The following is a 21,239-nucleotide window of genomic DNA, read 5'->3' as shown; positions in this document are numbered from 1 at the left end:
AATTAAAGTCCATGATCCAGGCAACATCCTGGTGAATTTTGCACTCTCTCCAACATATTCGCATCCTTTCTATATTGTGGCAACCAGAACAGTACACAATACTTCAAGTGCGGCCTAACCAGTGTTTTGTAAAGTTGCATGTAATATCCCAACTTTTATATGAAGACAAGTATGCCATCTTCCTTCTTCACTGCCCTATTGATCTCTGTTGCTGCTTTCAGGGAGCTATTGGCTTGAACCCCAAGGTCCCTCTGCTCATAAGCATTCCTTAGTACCCAACAATTTACTGCAATTGTCCTACCCAAATTTGACTTTTCAAAATGCATCACCTTGCACTGCTGGGAGTTTTTCTATTAGTAACAATCGGTTATTGAAATAACAAGTGGGTAAAGGTGGAATCAGCACATGAGCAGATTTTCTCTTTAATCTTTGTACATGACCTCCTCTGAAAGGATTAAGATTTCATGGCTCTGTTCTATTTACTGTCAGCTATTGTTTGCTGATCCTCTATCACTTTGGCCACTGGCTCTTGACAGATATTTGTGAAGCTTCAGAGGCTGTTGCTTGCTGTGATTTAATTTCAAACTTTCTTGAGCAGGTGGTAGTTGCAATGATATGCTTATCAAAAATATTCTGTTACCTTTGTCTGTCTCCCAATCTCTGTAGCCACCTTCAGTCCAAAATCCTTAATCTTTTCTGACCTCACCACAGGCGACCTCCACGTAACGGCCATTCGGGTAATGGAAACTTGCCCTCACAGAATTCACAAATCACTATGCAAAAATTTGAGATACTGATTAAACTTCTCTCTAATAGAATTTATGTGGGGAAAAAATAAGTAAATAAGCTCAAGATGCGAAAGAAACAACATTTTTTCACTTTATCTCTTGTCACTTAATACTGTGGGGTAAAAAGATTTGGATATAACATCACTGCATTGGTTGGTTGGTAGTCACAGCTGAGTCCTTCCTTTGCCACACTCTCTCCAGTCCTACAACGTGAACTGACGTCAGAGTGTAGCGCTGCTGTGTTTTTCATCTGCAAGGCATTTTCTCTGATGCACTGCATTGTGGGGAGCCACAGCCATGGCCAGCTCCTTAAAGTAATCCCTTGGCCTTCACTCCACTTCCACTAAGTCACCGCGCTTTAACTCACTGCCTCTCTGAATTCCTTCTACAGCACCTTTCTCCCATGAACTCAATCCTCAAATCCCATTCCTTTCTCTGATATCCCCACTTCCTAAGCCCTTTCCTAATCCACGAGCCTTGCATGTCAGAGAAAATGCCTCACAGATGAAGAGTGTGGCAGCACTAAAGTCCTGAGACGTTTGTTCACATCCTCAAACTGGAGAGGGCGTGACAAAGGAGGGACTCGGCTGTGACTGCCAACCCAATCAATGCAGTGGTGTCCTATCCAAATTCGACTGTCCCACAGTACTGAGTAACTAAAAATTAAACTTGACAAAATTTGTTGTTTGTTTCACATGAGCCTTATCCATCCCCAGAGTCTATTGTTGGCCTCTGCTGTTAAATAACATCGGTGGTCACTTTGACATCACCAATAAAATGGCTTAATATGAGAGAAGAACATCCGGTAGGAACAGGCATCCACTTATAGCATGGGATTCAATGGGAAAGGGGATGTTAACATTACAGAAAACCGTGATACAAATGGTTTTCTTGGAACACAACCCTTCTGTAACATGGCGTTGCCTACACTTCATGATATACCATTGCAATACATTACACCATGTTGTCCCTGTTAGATTACATGTGAAGGCTATCAACCGAACATTGGTAAACTTGCAATGAGGAAGTGGAATTGGCTAAGAATCCTAACTCTCAGTAAGCCAGGAACTATTAATGGCTAATCATGGTGGTGATACTGTGCAGGTGACCAGTGATGACCATGGCTTGTCTTGTTCAGTTTCCCAGTGACTAAATGAACAACTGAGTAAAGGTAGAATCAGTGTCAGTAGATTTTTCTTTAATCTTAGTACTTGACCTGCTCTGATAGGATTAAGGTTTTTGGATTCTGCTCTATTTATAGTCTACTGGGATTTGCTAATTCCGCCCCCCCTCCCCCCCATCAATTCAGCTACTGGCTGCTGACTTAGACTTGCAAACATTTGGAAATAGTTGTTCTCTGTGATGTAGTTGAAAATTTCATGAAGTGAACTATTAACTGATAAATTGGTAAATGTTAAATTGTTTATTATTGTCACATGTGCCAAGGTACAGTGAAAAACTTGTCTTGCATACCATTCATTCAGATCAATTCATTCCAACAATGCATTTATGTAAAGGTAAAACAATAAAAGAATGCAGAATAACGTGTTACAGATACAGATGATTGGAGGGTGGCAAATGTTATTCCTTTGTTCAAGAAAGGGAGTAGGGATAATCCTGAGAATAATAGACTAGGGAGTCTTACTTCAGTGGTGGGCAAATTATTGGAAAAGATTCTTAGGGATAGGATTTATGAGCATTTGGAGACGCATGGGCTGATTAGGGATAGTCAGCATGGCTTTGTGAGGGGCAGTTTGTGCCTCATGAGCCTGACTGAATTCTTTGAGGATGTGACAAAACACATTGAGGGTAGAGCAGTGGATTTGGTGTATATGGACTTTAGTAAGGCGTTTGTTAAGGTTCCTTGTGATAAGCTCATTCAGAAGGTTGGGAGTTATGGGATCCAGGGAAACTTGGCTGTGTGGATTCGGAATTGGCTTGCTTATAGAAGGCAGAGGATAGTTGTAGATGGAGCATATTATGCCTGGAGGTCAATGACCAGTGGTGTTCTGCAGAGATCTGTTCTGGGACCCCTACTCTTTATGATTTTTATAAATGACTTGGATGAGGAAGTGGAAGGGTGGGTTAGTAAGTTTGCAGATGACGTGGAGGTTGGTGGTTTTGTGGATAGTGTTAGAAGGTTGTCGAGGGTTACAACAGAACATTTATAGGATGCAAAGCTGGGCTGAGAAGTGGCAGATGGAGTTCAACCTGGAAAAATTTGAAGTGATTCACTTTGGAAGGTCGAATTTGAAAGCAGAATACAGGGGTAATGGCAAGATTCTCAGCAGTGTGGAGGAACAGAGGGATCTTGGGGTCCAAGTCCATAGATCCCTCAAAGTTGCCGCACAAGTTGAGTGGGTTGTTAGAAGGCATATGGTGTGTTGGCCTTCATTAGTAACGGGATTGAGTTCAAGAGCCGTGAGGTAATGTTGCAGCTCTATAAAACCCTGGTTTGACCACACTTAGAATATTGTGTTCAGTCTGGTCACTTCACTATAGGAAGGATGTGGAAGCTTTAGAGAGGGTACAGAGGAGATTTACCAGGATGCTACCTGGATTGAAGGGCATGTCTTAGGATGGGTTGAGCAGGCTAGAGCTTTTCTCTTTGGAGAGAAGGAAGATGAGAGGTGACCTGATAGAGGTGTACAAGATGATAAGATGCATAGTTTGAGTGGACAGCCAGAGACTTTTTCCCAGGGTGGAAATGGCTAACACGAGGAGGCATAATTTTAAGGTGATTGGAGGAAAGTATGGGGCGACATCAGAGGTAAGTTTTTTTTACACAGAGTGCTGGGTGTGTAGAAGGTACTGCCAGGGGTGCTGGTAGAGGCAGATACATTAGGGACATTTAAGAGGCTCTTAGATAGGCACATGGATGATAGAAAAATGGAGGGGTATGTGGGAGGAAATGGTTAGATTGATCTTAGAGTAGGTTAAAAGATCGTCACAACATCATGGGCCGGAGGGCCTGTACTGTGCTGTAATGTTCTATGTTCTAAAATGTAATGTAGGCTGACAGTGAGGTGCAAGGTCATAATGAGGTATATTGTGAGGTCAAGAATTCATTTTATCATACTAGGGAACTATTCAATAGTTTTATAACAGCAGGAGAGAAGCTATCCTTGAGCCTGGTGGTAGATACGTGCTTTCAGGCTTTTGTATCTTTTGCCTGATGGGATGTGGGAGAAGAGAGAATGTCTGGGGTGGGTAGGGTCTTTGATTATGTTGGCTTCTTTACATAGGCAGCGAGAAGTATAGACAGAGTCCATGGAGGGGAGGTTGGTTTCATATTCCCTGCATCCTTCTAGTGCTGAACTTTTGCACAATACTTATTTCCATTGCTTCAACTTTAGTGATTATATCTTCACCTGACGTGTCCCAAAACTCTGGAATTTCCTTCATGAACACCTCTACCTCTCTCTCCCTTGAAATCACTCTAAAGTTTACGTCCACTATTTTTTGTCACTAGTCCCATATTTCCTTGGGTGGTTCCATGTTCAGTTTTCTGATACAAGTCCAGTGGTAGGGTGCTAAGGAATGTTGATGAACAGAGGGACCTTGGGGTTCAAGAGCAGTGAAGAATCTCCAAGTTTCACTACTGGAAAGGTGCTACGTAAAAACAGATTGTCATGTGTTTAAATCCTTTTTTTTAAGCAATTAACACCAATATTCATCCTTGGGACGGATTAATTGGCAATGATAACTCAATATTGCATAAAACTACGTAAATATACCGTAGTATAGTACAGGATAGATATTAAATAAACATCCCTTTACAGTGTCCCATCAAACACTCCCAGGGCAATTGTAGCATGGAGAATGTATGGACTAAAGCTCTCTTTTTTGACCTGTCAACATTCCTGGACAGGTGCGCCACAGCTGAGATACAAATTAAAATTTCTTCTGTGCTGTATTTAATTTGCATAAGATTCTATCCTCTGAATTACCATTTTGCCATATATCATACTGAAGTGAAATGGCTAGTTTTCTGCTGTGTTAGAGGTAGTTACTGCCTATTTCCTACAGAGACCTAGATTGGGAATCTCAAACCACATTTCACTGAATAGCCCTAACCATGTGAAGTGTTCTGTCTTGGCCTTTTTAGAATTTATGTCAAGGAATTCTGACCTACTGCATTAATCATTTGGGTTGAACTTGTTTTTCCTCTTGAACTATCTTGACAGGGGAGTCTGGAGCATCGCTTGCACAATGAGATTGAAAACCTCAAAGGTCAGCTTCAGAAACAGGAAGAGAGTTATAGAATTCTGCAGTCAACTGCAGAGGATATGAAAGACCAGCTTCAGGCTACTAGTGAACTTCTGAAGCAGAAGGAGGCTGAACATGCCAAAGAGGTAAAGAGACAATTGCTGAAAAAGAAAAGGTAGAACACGGGGCAAGCACCTCCACATCCTCTCCATTCTCCCATCAAATATTCCCAGGGCAGGTGGAGCGTGGGTCATTTCCATTTCAGGCAGCCATTTTGAGAGTTTTGAAAATTAGACATTGTGAATTAATGATGAATTCAAGGAAATGTTACGGTTTAGGAACAAATTCAAAAAGGAGCATTCAAAAATATTTTACTTAGGACCTGTGCATTGATAGCTCAGGCCAGATGAAAAGACTCTTTTGTTTGATTCTTTCTATGGCCCAAGCTCAGCCTGTGATTGCATGTTCATTTTTTGTAAATACAGCTGCTGTCACTTCGAGAGGTCATTCTGGACAAGGATGCACGATTCCAAGACTGCATTCAAAAACATGAGGAGGAGCTTGTACAGCTTGCATCTGGCTCTGAGGTCAACAAAGATCTGCACCAAGTAAGTGTTGTGCAGGTGGTACAGTATTAGGGAAGGGAAAACATTAGAGAAGGGAAAACATTAGATAGTGAGAATGAGTTTAACAATAAAGACAGGTAATAATGAATAGAAAATGCTCAGCATGAGCTAACGTGGTCAGAGATATTCTGCCCCCATGGTATTTACAATATTTATCAGCGGTTTGAAATATTGACATTTTAATTAGACTGAAATTGCTGATGACACAAAGCTGTGGGTTTGATAGAACTTGAATTCACAGGGAACCTGTCAGGATGTTGCGACTTGTTTTTGTAGTCTATTTAAAAGTGTAATTACTAATGTAATGTGGGAGCCAATTTGTGTAAAGGAAGCTCCCACAAACAACAATGACCAGGTAATCTACTATAATGGCATAGGCTGAGGAATAAATATTAGTGAGGACACCAGGGTAAACTCGTGCTCTTCAAAATAGCACAGTGGGTTCTTCTGCATCCAAGTGATAGAGCATGTGAGGCTCTTGGTTTAATGTTTTATCCAAATGTCAACACTTCAGGCAGTGCAATGTACTGCAGTTCTTCACTGAAATGTAATCGTGTATTGTATTTCAATTTGAACCCATAATCAAGATGAAAGTTCTAAAGAGCTACAGCTTGCAGATTGAATATTTTCAAAAAGATTAAGATGTATATGTGAATGAACTGAGATAGGAAAAACAGGGTAATGTGTACAGAAAGGGGAAACAGTAAAAATGCATAGAGCAATATGGGTATCTCCTGACAAGAACTTGAACAGTTTGAAGTCATTATTTAATTGTTTGCACAGGCATTTAGTGTAATACGGTTGGGAATGAGCAGGTTCAAGTTCTGGAGCATGATGAGAATTGGGAAGAGTAACTTCTTCTGACACTGCACAGTAAGGCTAGGTTTATACAATTTTGGTTGCTCATACTTTAAGGGATAAGGGTAACCAAGCTACTATGTGCTTGAGATGGCTGAGTTATAAAGAGGCTTCCAGCAAGCTATATTGTTTTTAATGTGATTTTCAGGAATCCGTTTATTGTAGTATGTTGTACGGTGAACTACTGAATGTATGTGCATGTGGCAGTGTGTGTAATGTGCTCGTATGTGTTTTCATTTTCATTCTGTTCCTCTTCAAACAGTGTTGATCAGTAATAGCTTGGAAAGAACAAATAGCCTAACATTAACTTTTGTGTTTTCTCCACGGTAACTGTATGATTTGCAGCAATTTCTGTTTTCAGATTTGCAACATCTGCAGTATTTTACTATGCTGTCTTTTTCTTTAATTCCTTTCTTACGTGTTTTGTTTTACCTCAGACAGTGAAATCTTTACAAAGAAAGCTGGAAGAGAAGGAGGAGGCCTTACTGGGACGGACCCGCGTGGTGGAGATGCTGCAGCAGGAGCTAAACAACTGTGATTGGGAGAAAAAGGTACTGTAACCTGTATATCTAGAACTTGCAGCTTTATGCAGAAGGCTGTCTTAAAACAATCATTCTCCATTTTTATTGAGAATATCAGGTTCAACTGTGAAGATCCAAAGATACAAAGAGCACCAGGGAGGAAAACGTAAAACAGGAATTGGGTGTCACTGGCAAGACCGTCATTTGTTGCCCATCCTTAATTGCCTTGACAACCAAGCAACTTACAATAGCAATCATAAGTTCAAAATTAGTCACTTTTGTGGGGGACTGGAGTTGCATAAAGGCCAGACTGGATAAGAGCTGCAGGTTTCCTTCCCTTAAGAACATGTAAAGAACACAACACCTTCAGCTAAGAGACCAAGAAATTCAGGGCCACGGTCACTGATCTTGATTATTTTCATTACATCCAGGTTTAAGGTTTCTTTTCAAATTATAGTAGAAAAGGAAGAATGAGTTTGGGGAGAAACTGATTTGAAAACAGAGGGTTTCTTGGTCTGTTGTAGATTAAATAATAATCTAAATAATTACTGTAATTGATCAAGAACTTCATTGTTATTGTATCAACATATGACCAGGATGATAGAATGTAAATTAGCTTGTCCTTGGATTTGAGTTGGTGCCTGCTGGAGATGGAAAAAGAACATTTCTTATACCTGAAGATTTTGATGCAGGAATTGTTCATCTTATCTGCCTCTCATCTTCAGGTTCTCAAAGAAAAGCTGCAAGATGCGGAAGCCAATTTTGCTACCTTGCAAACTACATTAGATCAGGAGAAGGTGTCAGCTGAGATGACACTGAGAGAGCTAATGGAGAAATATGAGGTGGAGTTAACAGAGAAAGATCATACACTTATGCACCTGCAGCAGACCCTGCAGAGTTCTCAGGCATCCTGTGCTGAACTGACTGCACAAAGTCAACAGCTGCAGAGTACAGTTGAAGCCCAAGAGAAAATATGCCAAGCCCTGACTGATGAAGTGAAACAGTTAAAAGGTGAGGAAGTCGACTTTCAAGTATTTATTAAGATTGTTTCTTACTGAATGGTTTAGCCAAATTCTGACGACCTTTCCTACAATCTCCCTCTCCAGAAGTGCATTCCTGGTAGGTTAGCAATAACTCAGTTGGCCTATTGTTTGTTTTCTGGATTAAGCATAATCTTGTATGTATTGGTGTTGCTTTTCATTAAACTTGATTTTCTAACTTTTACATGTAATATTTTATTCACACTTAAATATAAATCAACAGAAAAGTTATAAAATAGAATTGGTACAGTGCATAAATAAATACTCATTGTCAGAAGTCAGGCATTGATCAGTCAGAGTGTGTGTGTGTGTGTGTGTGTTATAAGTTCTATATCTTACAAGTCAAAGCCTTGGTGCTGACCAAAAAATTCATTTGATTCAGTTATTATAATTTTGCTACTGATACATTAAGTCATGTTTCTTTAAGCAAGCAGTTAAGAATAATAAAAGATGCTAAATATGAATTTCCTTTTAAATTCATTAATTCCTTTGAACAAGATTTTCAGGGGATTTGCAGGCTCAGGTCTTGAGAGCAGGAATCCATTATGAAATAAAATAAATCAGGAAATACTGGTTCTTTTATGTGGTAAATGAAAATCAGAAAAACTGCAAATGCTGAAACCAGAAATAAAAACAGAAAATGTTGAAAACACCCTAGCTGTTTGTAATATATACGTATGATGTGAATGTAGGAGGCATGATCAGTATGTTCGCAAATGACCGAAACATTGGAGTGGTTGATAGTATGGCGGGTTACCTTGGGCTACAGGGTGATTTTGATGTGTTGGTGAAATAGACTGAGAAATGGCAGATGGAATTTAATCCAGATAAATGTGAGATGATGCATTTTGGAAGTATCAATGAAGCTAGGACATGCACAATGGATAGTAGGGTCCTTGAGAGTATTGAAGAATAGAGGATGTTGGTGAACGAGACCAAAGATCCTTGTAGGTAGCAGTGCAGGTAGATAATGTGGTTAAGAAGGATGTGGGATACTCGCCTTCATTAATCAGGGCATGGAATAAAAATACAGGCCAATAATGCTCCAACTATATGAGACCTTGATCAGACCACAGCTGGAGTACTACGTGCAGTTCTGGTCACCATACTATAGGAAAGATGCGATAAAGCTGGAGAAGATGCAGAAGCGATTCACCAAGATGTTGCCTGGGATGAAGCTTTTCAGTTATCTGGAGGGGCTGGCTCTGCTCTCCCGGAGCAGAGGAGGTTAAGAGGGGGCATGACTGAATTAATTACAATTATACAAAATTATGAGGGATATGGATAAGATAGAGAGCAGAAAACTATTCCCCATATTGGAGGTAGATATTGAAGGACATAGATTTAGGGTAAGGAATAAGAGATTTGGAGGAGACCTGAAGGGGATCTTTTCACCTAGAGAGTGGTGGGTATCTGAAATACACTCCCTGAGAGAGTGATGGAAGCAGACTGACAGCATTTAGGAAGTGTTTAGACAAGCTCTTGAATTGCCTTAGCATAGAAGGATGTGGACCAAATGTTCAGTTAATACAGATAGATGCCCACTGGTTGGTGCGGACTAGGTGGGCTGAATGGCCTGTTTCCTTGCTCAGCAGGTCAAGTAGCATCTGTGGAAAGGGAAATTAAATTTTCAGGCTGAAGACTTTTTCTCAGAATTGGGAAAGAGATAATGCAATTTGGTTTTAAGTTGCCAAGAGGATGGGATGAATAGGGCAAAGGGAATGTCACAGAGGTATCAACTTGTGTAGAAGTTTTTTTTGCATGTGTGATGTACTGTTTGAAGTAAAGTGCTGACATCAGCCCTGCATTTTGCAATTTTTTTTTGGAAATAAGACCTTCAGGACAAAACCGAGAACTAACATTGAGGAAAACCCATTTTTTTTTCTGCAGATGGTCTGAAGCAAATTGAAGAAAATGAGCAATCAGAAGCCGACCCAACGTTACAAAAGGAAGCTTCTGTCAGAATCCAAGCGCTTGAAGAAAAAGTTCAATCGCTGCAGGTCAGAAACCTATTACATGAAATGGGATGGAAATGGTAGTGCAGGGGGGGATGGGATTGACAAATTGCAGTACTAGAAGTGGTTGCGGACTTGATTGTTTGAATGGCTGCCTTGTGTGTTGTAATAGTTCTATTTTCTCCTCATCCTGCAGAATCATAATTAATGCAAAGTAGATTCAGTGATCCGTTGTTAGGATTGTCCTCGTACACCAGCAAGTAAGATATTTAGGACTGACCCAGCAGGTACTTTACATGCTGCCTCATCATTTTGTTTGAAGCCTCATTCATAGCTCGCAAATAGCTTGTGATGGGTACACCGCTCAGTGTAAAGCAAGGCAGCAGAGACCAGGAAGGCCTCAGTTTTGATCCCTGAACTTCGCTGAGTTTGCTTATCTCACGTAATGAGTTGGTGGGATGATGCAGCTGGATATGCCTGCTGCTGGCACAGGCAAGTAATAGCTCAGTTAGGGGTCTTGCAGGGAAGTGTATTAATGAAAATGTGGTGATGCAGGTAAGACAGAATTGGACCCAGCTGTGATGCCTCTGTGGTTGTTTTATTCATACAGTGGCATGCAGAAGTTTGGGCACCCCGGTCAAAATTTCTGTTACTGTGAATAGTTAAGTGAGTAGAAGATGAACTGATCTCAAAGTCATAAAGTTAACGATGAAACATTCTTTTCAACATTTTAAGCAAGATTAGTGTATTATTTTGGTTTTGTACAATTTTAGAATGAAAAAAGGAAAGGAGCACCATGCAAAAGTTTGGGCACCCCAAGAGATTTGAGCTCTCATAACTTTTACCAAGGTCTCAGACCTTCATTAGCTTGTTAGGGCAATGGCTTGTTCAGTCATCGTTAGGAAAGGCCAGATAATGCAAATTTCAGAGCTTTATAAATACCCTGACTCCTCAAACCTTGTCCCAACAATCAGCAGCCATGGGCTCCTCTAAGCAGCTGCCTAGCACTCTGAAAATTAAAATAAATGATGCCCAGAAAGCAGGAGAAGGCTGTAAGAAGGTAGCAAAGCATTTTCAGGTAGCACTTTCCTCAGTTCATAATGTAATTAAGAAATGGCAGTTAACAGGAACGGTGGAGGTCAAGTTGAGGTCTGGAAGACCAAGAAAACTTTCCGAGAGAACTACTCATAGCATTGCTAGGCAAATCAAAACCCCCATTTGACTGCAAAAGACGTTTAGTAAGATTTAGCAGACTCTGGAGTGGTGGTGCATTGTTCTACTGTGCAGTGACACCTGCACAAATATGACCTTCATGGAAGAGTCATCAGAAGAAAAATTTTCCTGCATCCTCAACACAAAATTCAGCGTCAGAAGTTTGCAAAGGAACATCTAAACAAGCCTGATGCATTTTGGAAACAAGTCCTGTGGACCGATGAAGTTAAAATAGAACTCTTTGGCTGCAATGAGCAAAGGTATGTTTGGAGAAAAAAGGGTGCAGAATTTCATGAAAAGAACACCTCTCCAACTGTTAAGCACGGGGGTGGATTGATCATGCTTTGGGCTTGTGTTGCAGCCAGTGGCACAGGGAACATTTCACTGGTAGAGGGAAGAATGAATTCAATTAAATACCAGCAAATTCTGGAAGTAAGCATCACACGGTCTGTAAAAAAAAAAGCTGAAGATGAAAAGAGGATGGCTTCTACAACAGGATAACGTCCTAAAGACACTTAAAAATCCACAATGGACTACCTCAAGAGGCACAAGCTGAAGGTTTTGCCACGGCCCTCACAGTCCCCCGACCTAAACATCGTCGAAAATCTGTGGATGGACCTCAAAAGAGCAGTGCATGCAAGACAGCCCAAGAATCTCACAGAACTGGAAACCTTTTGCAAGGAAGAATGGGCAAAAATCCCCCAAACAAGAATTGAAAGACTCTTAGCTGGCTGCAGAAAGCGTTTACAAACTGTGATACCTGCCAAAGGGGGTTTTACTAAGTACTGACCATGCAGGGTGCCCAAACTTTTGCTTCGGGCCCTTTTCCTTTTTTGTTATTTTGAAACAGTAAAAGACGGAAATAAAAAAGTAATCTTGCTTAAAATATTAAAGAAATGTGTCATCTTTAACTTTATGCCTTTTGGAAATCAGTTCATCTTTTACTCACTTAGCTATTCACAGTAATAGAAATTTTGACTAGGGGTGCCCAAACGTTTGCATGCCACTGTATCTACCTTATACATACAGAGTGGTCTCTTGAGTTACTGGATAGTGTGAGTGGAATGTACTGCCTAGAGAGTGAGGGAGTGGAGATGAAGAACCGATGTAACTGAAACTGTTTCATCTCCTCTATCGATACCGGCATTATGTAACAGGATTGTCTGATAAAGTAAAATTGAATTTCTCTGAATGTTGCAAATTAATCTGCTAACACCATATGTCTTGTATCCAGCTTTCACTCGCTTCTTTGCTCTTTCTTTCTGACTTGGTCACTGATTGCTGTGTTATGTGCTGCAGCCTGGACCAGAGCAATGTGGTAGATCAATTGGTTATTGGAAAACAAGTGTATATTCTTGACAGTGAGGTAAATCTTTTGGGAATTAATATCTTTTGCTTTTCAGATAACTGAAAGTTTTGCAATTGCCATCTCTTCCCACCGCACTCCTGCACCCTGGCCTTGCAGTGGGATCTTGCCAATGTTCATCCAGTCAAATCCTTTCTTGACAATCCTGACTTGCAGTGGAGGACGACTGCATGCCACTGATGTTGTGTTGTACTTCACCTGTTCTTCGTGCTTGAGGCTGAAGTGTTAGCTGATGTAAAACATCACAGCTGATTATGATCCTGGTCTTGTCCAAAATCGACCCACTGGTTCTCTGTAGCAGTGATCAGTGAAAATGGTCAAGGATAGAAACTTGAGAGACCTGAACCTAACTGTAGCATCTGAACCAAGCCCAGCTAACCCAGGATAGTTCAGGGCTGGAAGGTCTGCTGCGTGTATCACTAGCACACTCTGGAATGTTTTTGGGAGCTGTTTCATTACACCTTTTTGGTGCCTCTGAAAATTAATGCATCAACCTTGTTATCATTCTAGCTATTGAGGCTTAATTTGATTTCTGTTTTTATGCCATTCTCTTGGCACTTTGTAAGGATTAATACAATGCATTCACCATTTCCAAGTGCTTTAAGTAAGGTAACAATAATATGGAAACCTATAATACAGCCTCAAACCTGCAGCTGAGGAGCTATTTCAGTACTCTGATTAAGCCATAAGCAGCTTGGGTTGTAAACTGTTTCTGTACTACTACTTATGTATCAGGTAGGTGTCAATCTTGCTTAGGCAGTCGGACTTCACATGTTCTAGTTGTTTCCAAATGCTGAGTGAAGCATTAAGTGCTGCAGTACTGTAATCTAATGGCACACTGATCACACATATTGTAGCCTCTGTTATTTGTGTGTATAGCATTTGCTCTTTTTGTTCTCAGACTAGAATTCACCATATCTCTCCCTGGCTTGCTTCTTAACAAAGTGCATTTCTAAACTCTGTTCCTTGCACTTGGTTTTCCTTGCTCGTTATTCTGAACGTGTTAACTTCCATTTCCAAATGCTAATTCATCATGCCTTTTCTTGTTTACATGTCATTGCATGACTTCTTGCCCTGCCTCTGAAGCATCCTTTAGCTCTCTGTCCCATTTCTTGCCCTCTCATTCTCTAGGTGCCCTGCACACCTTTCCTTTGTTTCTGCCATTGAAGGTGTAACTTTCGGCAGTCTTCACCATGATTTCTCACAGACTTCTTTACCTGCACTGCCTATCAAAAACCTTCTTGAAACTTACTCTCTTCTGACCCTTCCACTGCATCTGTTCAATGTTTGTTTCTCTTCAATCACTGTAGGACTTTTCCTAAGGGTTAGTTCAGGTGGAGTTGGAAGTTTTTAGTGCTTTCATTACCACTTCTGCATTATACATGATCAATCAGGCACAACAAATTCCATAATTTAACAAAAAGCTATGCAAATGAGCATCTAAATAAAATTCAAGGAACTGCTGGGTGGATACCTCTAATGTCTGAAATGGAGGAAGATGATTATCAGGGGAGATCAGGCACTGGGATTAGTTTTGTATGGTTTCTTTCTGCACTATAAGGTTCCATGTTTCTGTTCCTTGAGTCTTCTACGAATTAGTGATCTTGGGACTCTGTGTTCTTTTGGAAACTATATCCTGCATGTATTCTGTTGATTTGTTGTAGTGCCTGTCTTGCTTCTCAATTACTCCCATTTTATTATTCCACCAACACTGCTTTCAGTTTATTTTCTCAGTTCCATTCATTATTTTACCAGAACCTTTTGGCTGGTGAGTCCCAAGCAGACATCACTTTATCCCTTCAATGTGGGCCATGTTAGCTCCCTCATAGTTAAAGTCTTCTCCATGGTTAGAAAATGGAAACCTTTCAGTTTCTATTATAAGAACATGAAATTTGGGACAGATTATTATGGTTCATCTGGTTGTGCCGAAGTTCAAAAACTCCCATACTCTTACTCCCCTTTAAATCTTCTTTCACCAGGACACTACTCAGTGCTTTCTTAAATGTGCAGGTTTGCCTTCCAGTCCCCTGGATGGATTAACCCACAGATTCCCCATCCTTTGTGCAAAGTTATTAAATCTAATTTGCCTTCTTCCTGAGTTTACCCACTAGCTTATGCTATTTGTTGTTATGACAAGCAATTTATTCTCCTATTTTCTTATGATATAGAAGGAAGCCATTGAGTCTTTACTTGCTCCTAGGGCAATCCCATCAATCCCATTACCCCACCTATTTTCCTACAATCCATTCCCTCTCTGATTCTCCTACCACCCACCTACATTAGGGTTAATGTACAATAGCCAATTAAGCTTCCAATCAGCATGTCCTTGGTATGTGGGAGGAAACTGGAGCACCTGGTAGAAATCTGCGCAGTCACAGGGAGAACATGAAAACTCCAGTCAGCACCAGAGATCAGAATTAAACCTGGGGCATTGGAGCTATGAGTTAGCATTCCTAACTGCTGTGCCATTGTGCTGCTCAATTTGTTTAGGTTCATTTTATCTACAATCCTTTTGCTATTTCAAACTTTCCAAAAGGTGTATTTCCATCTTGCAGTCTATTGCTTGTCTCCCAAGTCTTCCTCCATTGATGTTTTGAGTCTGACAAAGACTCTTGTTAAGGTAAACATTCAGGATAATTACACTGCCACCGTTGAAGTAAAGAATCAAGCCATTGTCTTGATAGGTGACTCCAAACAAAGATCCTCCATACTAGTCAGGGCTGGAGATATTTTTGTCCTCTTTGTAAAAACAGATCTCAATAAATCTTTCCTAGAGTGTGAATGCAGAAGTTAAAGTAGGTACAGTATAGGCTTCTTTCTTCTGGTATCATTAAAAGTCCTACAACTGAATGTCCTTCCTATTAAATTATTCTGCTATAAATCTGTGTGCACACACTTATAATAGAAGTTGCAATCCTGTTGTACCTTCTTGTATCTAAGTTTCACATCCCAGTAACACTGTCATGAAGCATCCACACCTACCTACTATATTGTAATGAGCATTGTATTTAATTATCACTTTTTAATTCATTCACAAGCTGTGGATGTCACTGGCAAGTCCAGCATTCATTGCCCATCCTCAATTACCATTTCAGAGGGGAATTGAGAATTAACCTCTGCAGTATCTGGAGTTGCATAAAAGCCAGACCAGGTAAAGACTATTGCTTCCTTAAAAGCCATTAATGCAATTCCTGGGTTCTATGATAATCCAATAGTTTCATGTTCTCCATTCTGGGTAGAAATTTTCAATTCAGTTTGTTTAAGTAAATTTGAGTTCTGGCCTCCAGATAATTGGCCAAATCTCTGAGTTGTTACTATAGTAACTTAACCATGCCCCATAATAACATAAATATTATATGCCATCCATACGGTATGTGAATATATTGTATATACTGGAGACAGTGTTGCTGTTTGTCTAATTATGCCCTTAAATTGATCTTACTCCCAATTTGCATTGCCACAGAAGATCAATATCATATCCATGTTCTATATCATTGGGGCATTTCATCTATTTCTGAATTTCCTGCTGATGTAATTTCTGGCCAGAACTTTAAGCTAATATTCATTATTGAAACTGCCTGTGCAAACATTCAGAATGGAGATTCTAATGTAAGCTGTTGTCTATAATAATACTGTTTTAGGCTTTAGCCAAGAGATGGTGCCCTGAGGCAAATTTTACTTAAGCATCATTTTCATATCACCATCATGTATATCAAAAGGAATCAAAACTTGTCAGCTGACTGGGGCAATGTATTCCTTTCCTGAAAAATAAATCATATTACAGGTATTCTTAGATCATCCTATTTCAGATTATGTCTCATCCAGTAATTTTTGTTTCATTTTTTTCCTCCTATTCAATCCCACCCCTTCATCACATCTAGACTGCTGCTGAGGAACAGGTGGTGACATCTCAGAACAGATTGGCTGAGCTAGAGGAGGAGAAGGGAAGCCTATTATGGAGAATAGTAGACTATGAGGAGGTCAAGACTGAAAATGGTAAATGTATTCTTTGGAAAGGAGTCTTAACTTCTTAAAATAGATGGATGGTTATATAATCTTTATTTTGCTGATGTTGCTTGAGGGAGGTTTGTTGCTTGGACATTGGGATACCACCTTGCTCCTCTAATAGCATCCTTCAGTGAAACAGTGGGAGAGCATTTTAACATCTGTGTGTTCTTTTGCCCACAGAACACTATAGGCATTCAAAGTGTGCAGAGATTTACTTTCTCCATATAGCCTGTGAGATGTGGCCCAGCACATACCTGCATGCTGCAACAGAGGTGTGGGAGCAGCATGTAGCAGAAGAATTAAGTAATCTATTTCAGAAATGTCGCTGATGCTTGACGCTGCAAATCAGAGTCCCGCGACAAACTCCATTCATTTTTCTAGAAAATCAAAAAACTGAAAAGCAAAAAATGCATTTGTGGAAGGAAGAATCAGTTAATGCTGTGGGTCTGTAACCCTACAGAACTGGGAAAGAGACAAAAGCAAGTTTGTTTTCAGTAGGAGAGAAGGTGGAGATGGGATCTACAGAACAAAGGGAATATCTCTAATAGGGCACGCCCAAATGGGTTAATAGCAGCTGTTGCTGACCCCACAACTCTCTACTGTTATGTACCAGCAACAATAGAAACACAATGAGCCATGTTTAAATGTTAAACTCTATTTATTAATAACTACTTGTAATAATAAGAAAAGAAAAACATTAGCTATTAAACATTAACCAAAATAAACCAAAGTGTGTGTGTGACAAGTTCCCAAACCCCAAGTCTAGGAACAGTTCTCAAAGTTCAGTTCTGTCAGTCACAAAGCGAGATGATGAGCAAAAGCTTCTGAAAACTACGTTAGAATGTAGAGAGAAGGAGTTTATGAATTCCACAAGTTCCACGATGGAACCAATACAACGCCACAATCGCTGAAGATCTCCATTACTTTGTTCCGAAATATCAGCCACACCAAGGGCACTTGATATGTGGCTGTCCACAGATACACTTGATTCCTTGTACAGGTTAATGACAAAGTGGACTCCACAGATTGCTCCAAAAATCTATGTATGGATTGTAAAGTGACAGTCATAACAATTGTGCTTCACTTGTAGACACAGAGGCTGGCAGTCATTGCTCCCGCTCTCTGCCCCGCTCTCTCCCCCGTCTCTCTCTCTCTCTCTCTCTCTCTCTCTCATCTCTGCAGTTGCCAGCACTTCAATGAATCCTCCTTCATCCACCTGCAGCATTCCAGTTATAGAAGCTCCCACCCATAGCAGTCAGACAAAAACACACACACTACTGTTCAAGTGTCTTAAAGGGACACTCCCCAAATAGCAACCTGGCTCGTAACACTACGCAAAGACGTATTTCACTGTGTGTTTCGACGCACATGTGACTAATAAAGATATCTTACCATCACATTAAACTACTTTATCTCTGTAACATATTGTAAATGGCAAGACTCTCAGAATGCCGAGCAGGTCACGCTATACAAATAGAATAAGAAAAATGGCAGAAATAATTTTAGGCAGAAATAACCAGTTTTGATATGTACAGAAAGAAATAGTGAGCGACCTGAAGCTAAAGAATTTGATGTTGAGTTGCAAGGCTATAATTTGCCCAGATGAAGATGAGGTAGTGTTCTTCAAGCTTGCATTGGGCCTAGTTGTAGCAGTGCAAGGTTGCAAAGAACCCAGACACATTACATAGACGAAGAAACCGAATGTGCAGGTAACAGCCACCACTAGCCCAATTGGACATGCTCTACCTGGGATCTCCCCCATCCCTCCCCCACCTTTTCTCCTACTGAAAACTAACTTGTTTTGTCTCTCTTATACAGTTTTGAGAAAAGGTTCCAGACCCCAAACATTAACTGTTGCTGCCTCACCTGCTGTACGTTTACAATATTTTCTGTTTCACGTTCCATTCATTTTTATTCTTTGTCTTGTGAAACAGATTTGCTGTTCAACCATCATGCCTTGTAAGCATTGCTCCAGTCCCTCCCTTATGTATGGAACTGTGGGGGTGATAGGTACAGTGGTCTGATTTCTTGGATATGGAGAACTGGAAGCCCACCTATTTATAAAGAATTATAAGTCTGTATTAATGCAAGAATTAACAATGCTTGAGTTACAGTTTACCTTTCAGTTTATTGCCTCAGAATGATTGGATCTTGATGTGAAATATGTCATTAAAAGCAAGCAGAAACTGAAGAGATGTTCATTTGTGTTTCATAGAACGTCTGCGAGCCAGGATTGAAGAACTTGAAATGCATGGGGCTATGATGTTGGCTCAACCCACTGAAGACTCTAATCGGGTATGGGCTGGAAAATGGAAACTGTGACATCCTTGTTCAAAAAGGGGTATAAAATGTGTTTGGTGACTACAGGCCAAAAGGTTTAACTTTGGCATGGAACAACTTTCAGGAACAATAATCAGTGTGAACATTGATAGATACCTGAAGTTTCAGTTGATAATGGAGAGCCAGCACAAAGTTGTTAAAGGCAAATCGTGTTTCATTAATGATTATACTTTTGATAAGGTAATAGAGAAGATTTTTGGTTTCTCTTGTTGTTTTTCTGAAACAGCTGAGGAAGTCCCACACAAAAGCCTGTTTAGCAGAATTGAATCCCAGGGAATCAAAGGCTATTAGCAGCATGGACAGTAAATTGGATTAAAAGCAGAAAGCATACAGTGGTAGATATTAATACTGTAATTTTTATTTTAACTTAGAAGTGAATCTTAATTGCATCTGTTTACTAAGAGAGTTAGGGATTAGAAAGGAGGGCTTTTGTAGGATAGTTAGAGTACTTGAGGTTTAGGATTTAAGAGAATTAGGATACTGGAAGAATAGACTTCATTTGGAAGGGTAGGGTGTAAAAGGGAAGGATAGATTTGCTGAATTTTCTTCATCCATAACATTTCTTTTGCCCTTGTGTAAACTGCTGTTTAAACCTTCTCTCCGTTGGCTTAGCTAGGTTGGGACAGATAGAATGGTGGAGTTACTATGACACAGTGCCGCACCAATCCATGGAGATTGATTGGTAAAGTAAGGGAATAAATTCATTTAAATAGAGCCTCTTCATCTTATTTTAAAAGTCACGGATGAAAAATGGCCAACTAATCCATCAAAGATATTCGATTTCATTGGTTAATTCTTCCATCAAAGCCTCTCCCTGTAATAACTTGTATATAAAATTCCATTGCTTTCATAGTATTAAGTTCTCTACAAAAGTCATTTGTCTAGTGCCCTTATTATCCAGATGCTGTTAAAGATACCTTCCTACAGTTTTGGAGCTTAGTATCTGCACTGTAGTTGCTCATTAAACAAAAAGGGAAGGTCTAAAAATGGAATTCTTATCCACAGCAGGTCACGTATAGAGGCTCTGAGGACATTGTGGGGACACTGAAACACTTTGAGCCTTACTGTAGAAGATAATAGGCTTTCAGTCAGAGAACAAGGCTTAAATAATACAGCTTGGCTCTGTACTGCTGCTGATTGAATCTCTCGCATCTTTTTAACACAGGATTATGGACGGTCAGTTGACTACATCATAAGTGGGGACAATTTTATAACTACATCTGCTTAATGACACAAGGGTTCAAGTGAATGCCAAACCTAAATCCTTTTAAGTCTTCCATTGGTAAATACACCACTCAATGTAGTTCTGGCCCAACAGAGCAGTAGGATCTAGACTTGATCCCTTGTCTGTGCTTTTTAGTGATCTCATTGGGAAGCTACAGATAGAACTTAGAACATTACAGCACAGTACAGGCCCTTTGGCCCACAATGTTGTGCCGACATTTTATTCTGCTCTAAGATCTATCTAACCCTTCACACATAGCCCCTCCATTTCTCTATCATTCACGTGTCTATCGAAGAGTCTCTTAAATGTCCCTAATGTATCTGCCCCCACAACCTCTGCTGGCAGTGCGTTTCACGCACCCACCACCCTCTGTGTAAAAAAAAACTTACCCCTGACATCCCCCTTGTATCTTCCTCCAGATCACCTTAAAATTGTGTCCCCTCATGTTTAGCCATTTTTAGACTAACTAATTTAGATGATGTCAGTTGCCCTATGTTCATAAGCTGAAAGCAGTTTGGGTTTTTGTTCCTTATAACTAGGGTTACAGACGATAGGATCCCAATTGCTACACAGTCTGAGAGAAGGGCTTCCTGATCCTGTTTGGTACCCAGGCTTACAGATAATGGGATTCCTCCTGATTGGTTCAAACTCTGGATGATGGGCTTCCTCTTGATCGTTACTCAGATTTTCACAGTTGCACCATGTTAACAATTTGGGGGACAAACCTGTTACTTGTGCCAGTGATATAATAAATTTTATTGGCCCTCTGCATGTGAGGCTTGTAAGTATCAGGACCATGAGAATATTAAGCCTTCTCATGTTGCGAGCTTTGTTTACCATCCAGTATTTGTTGGAACTCTACTACATTTTCAACTGTAAAATAGCCAATCCTCAGTTGGGTGAAATTCAGATTCTGATCTCCAGTTTGTTCACCTCCCTTTCCTATCTTCTCTCTGAGGTGTGGTTCCAGGGTCATTAGAGCCTTTTAATACCACCTGTGACCTTGCTGTGAGTGATGTTATGATATTCAAAGAGGGAATTGTGACTGAATTCCAACAGAAGTGCACTTTCCAATATCAATCAAGCCAAGG

At 40.2% G+C, this 21,239-nt stretch overlaps 1 protein-coding gene across 1 annotated transcript in view; it reads left to right on the top strand.

Moving 5' to 3' along the window:
* LOC127580247 (golgin subfamily B member 1-like) overlaps window positions 1-21,239 on the top strand; it is a 72,007-nt gene that overhangs the window by 20,725 nt on the left and 30,043 nt on the right. The window contains exons 5-11 of the mRNA XM_052033399.1: window positions 4,976-5,143; window positions 5,483-5,605; window positions 6,919-7,032; window positions 7,728-8,013; window positions 9,933-10,042; window positions 16,457-16,571; window positions 18,799-18,878. Coding sequence (XP_051889359.1) covers window positions 4,976-5,143; window positions 5,483-5,605; window positions 6,919-7,032; window positions 7,728-8,013; window positions 9,933-10,042; window positions 16,457-16,571; window positions 18,799-18,878 — 996 coding nt within the window. The remainder of the gene's footprint in view (window positions 1-4,975; window positions 5,144-5,482; window positions 5,606-6,918; window positions 7,033-7,727; window positions 8,014-9,932; window positions 10,043-16,456; window positions 16,572-18,798; window positions 18,879-21,239) is intronic.

The sequence above is a fragment of the Pristis pectinata genome, chromosome 19, assembly GCF_009764475.1.
Source record: "Pristis pectinata isolate sPriPec2 chromosome 19, sPriPec2.1.pri, whole genome shotgun sequence".
Classification (NCBI taxonomy): Eukaryota; Metazoa; Chordata; class Chondrichthyes; order Rhinopristiformes; family Pristidae; genus Pristis; species Pristis pectinata.
This window is presented reverse-complemented; position numbering and strand designations above follow the sequence as displayed.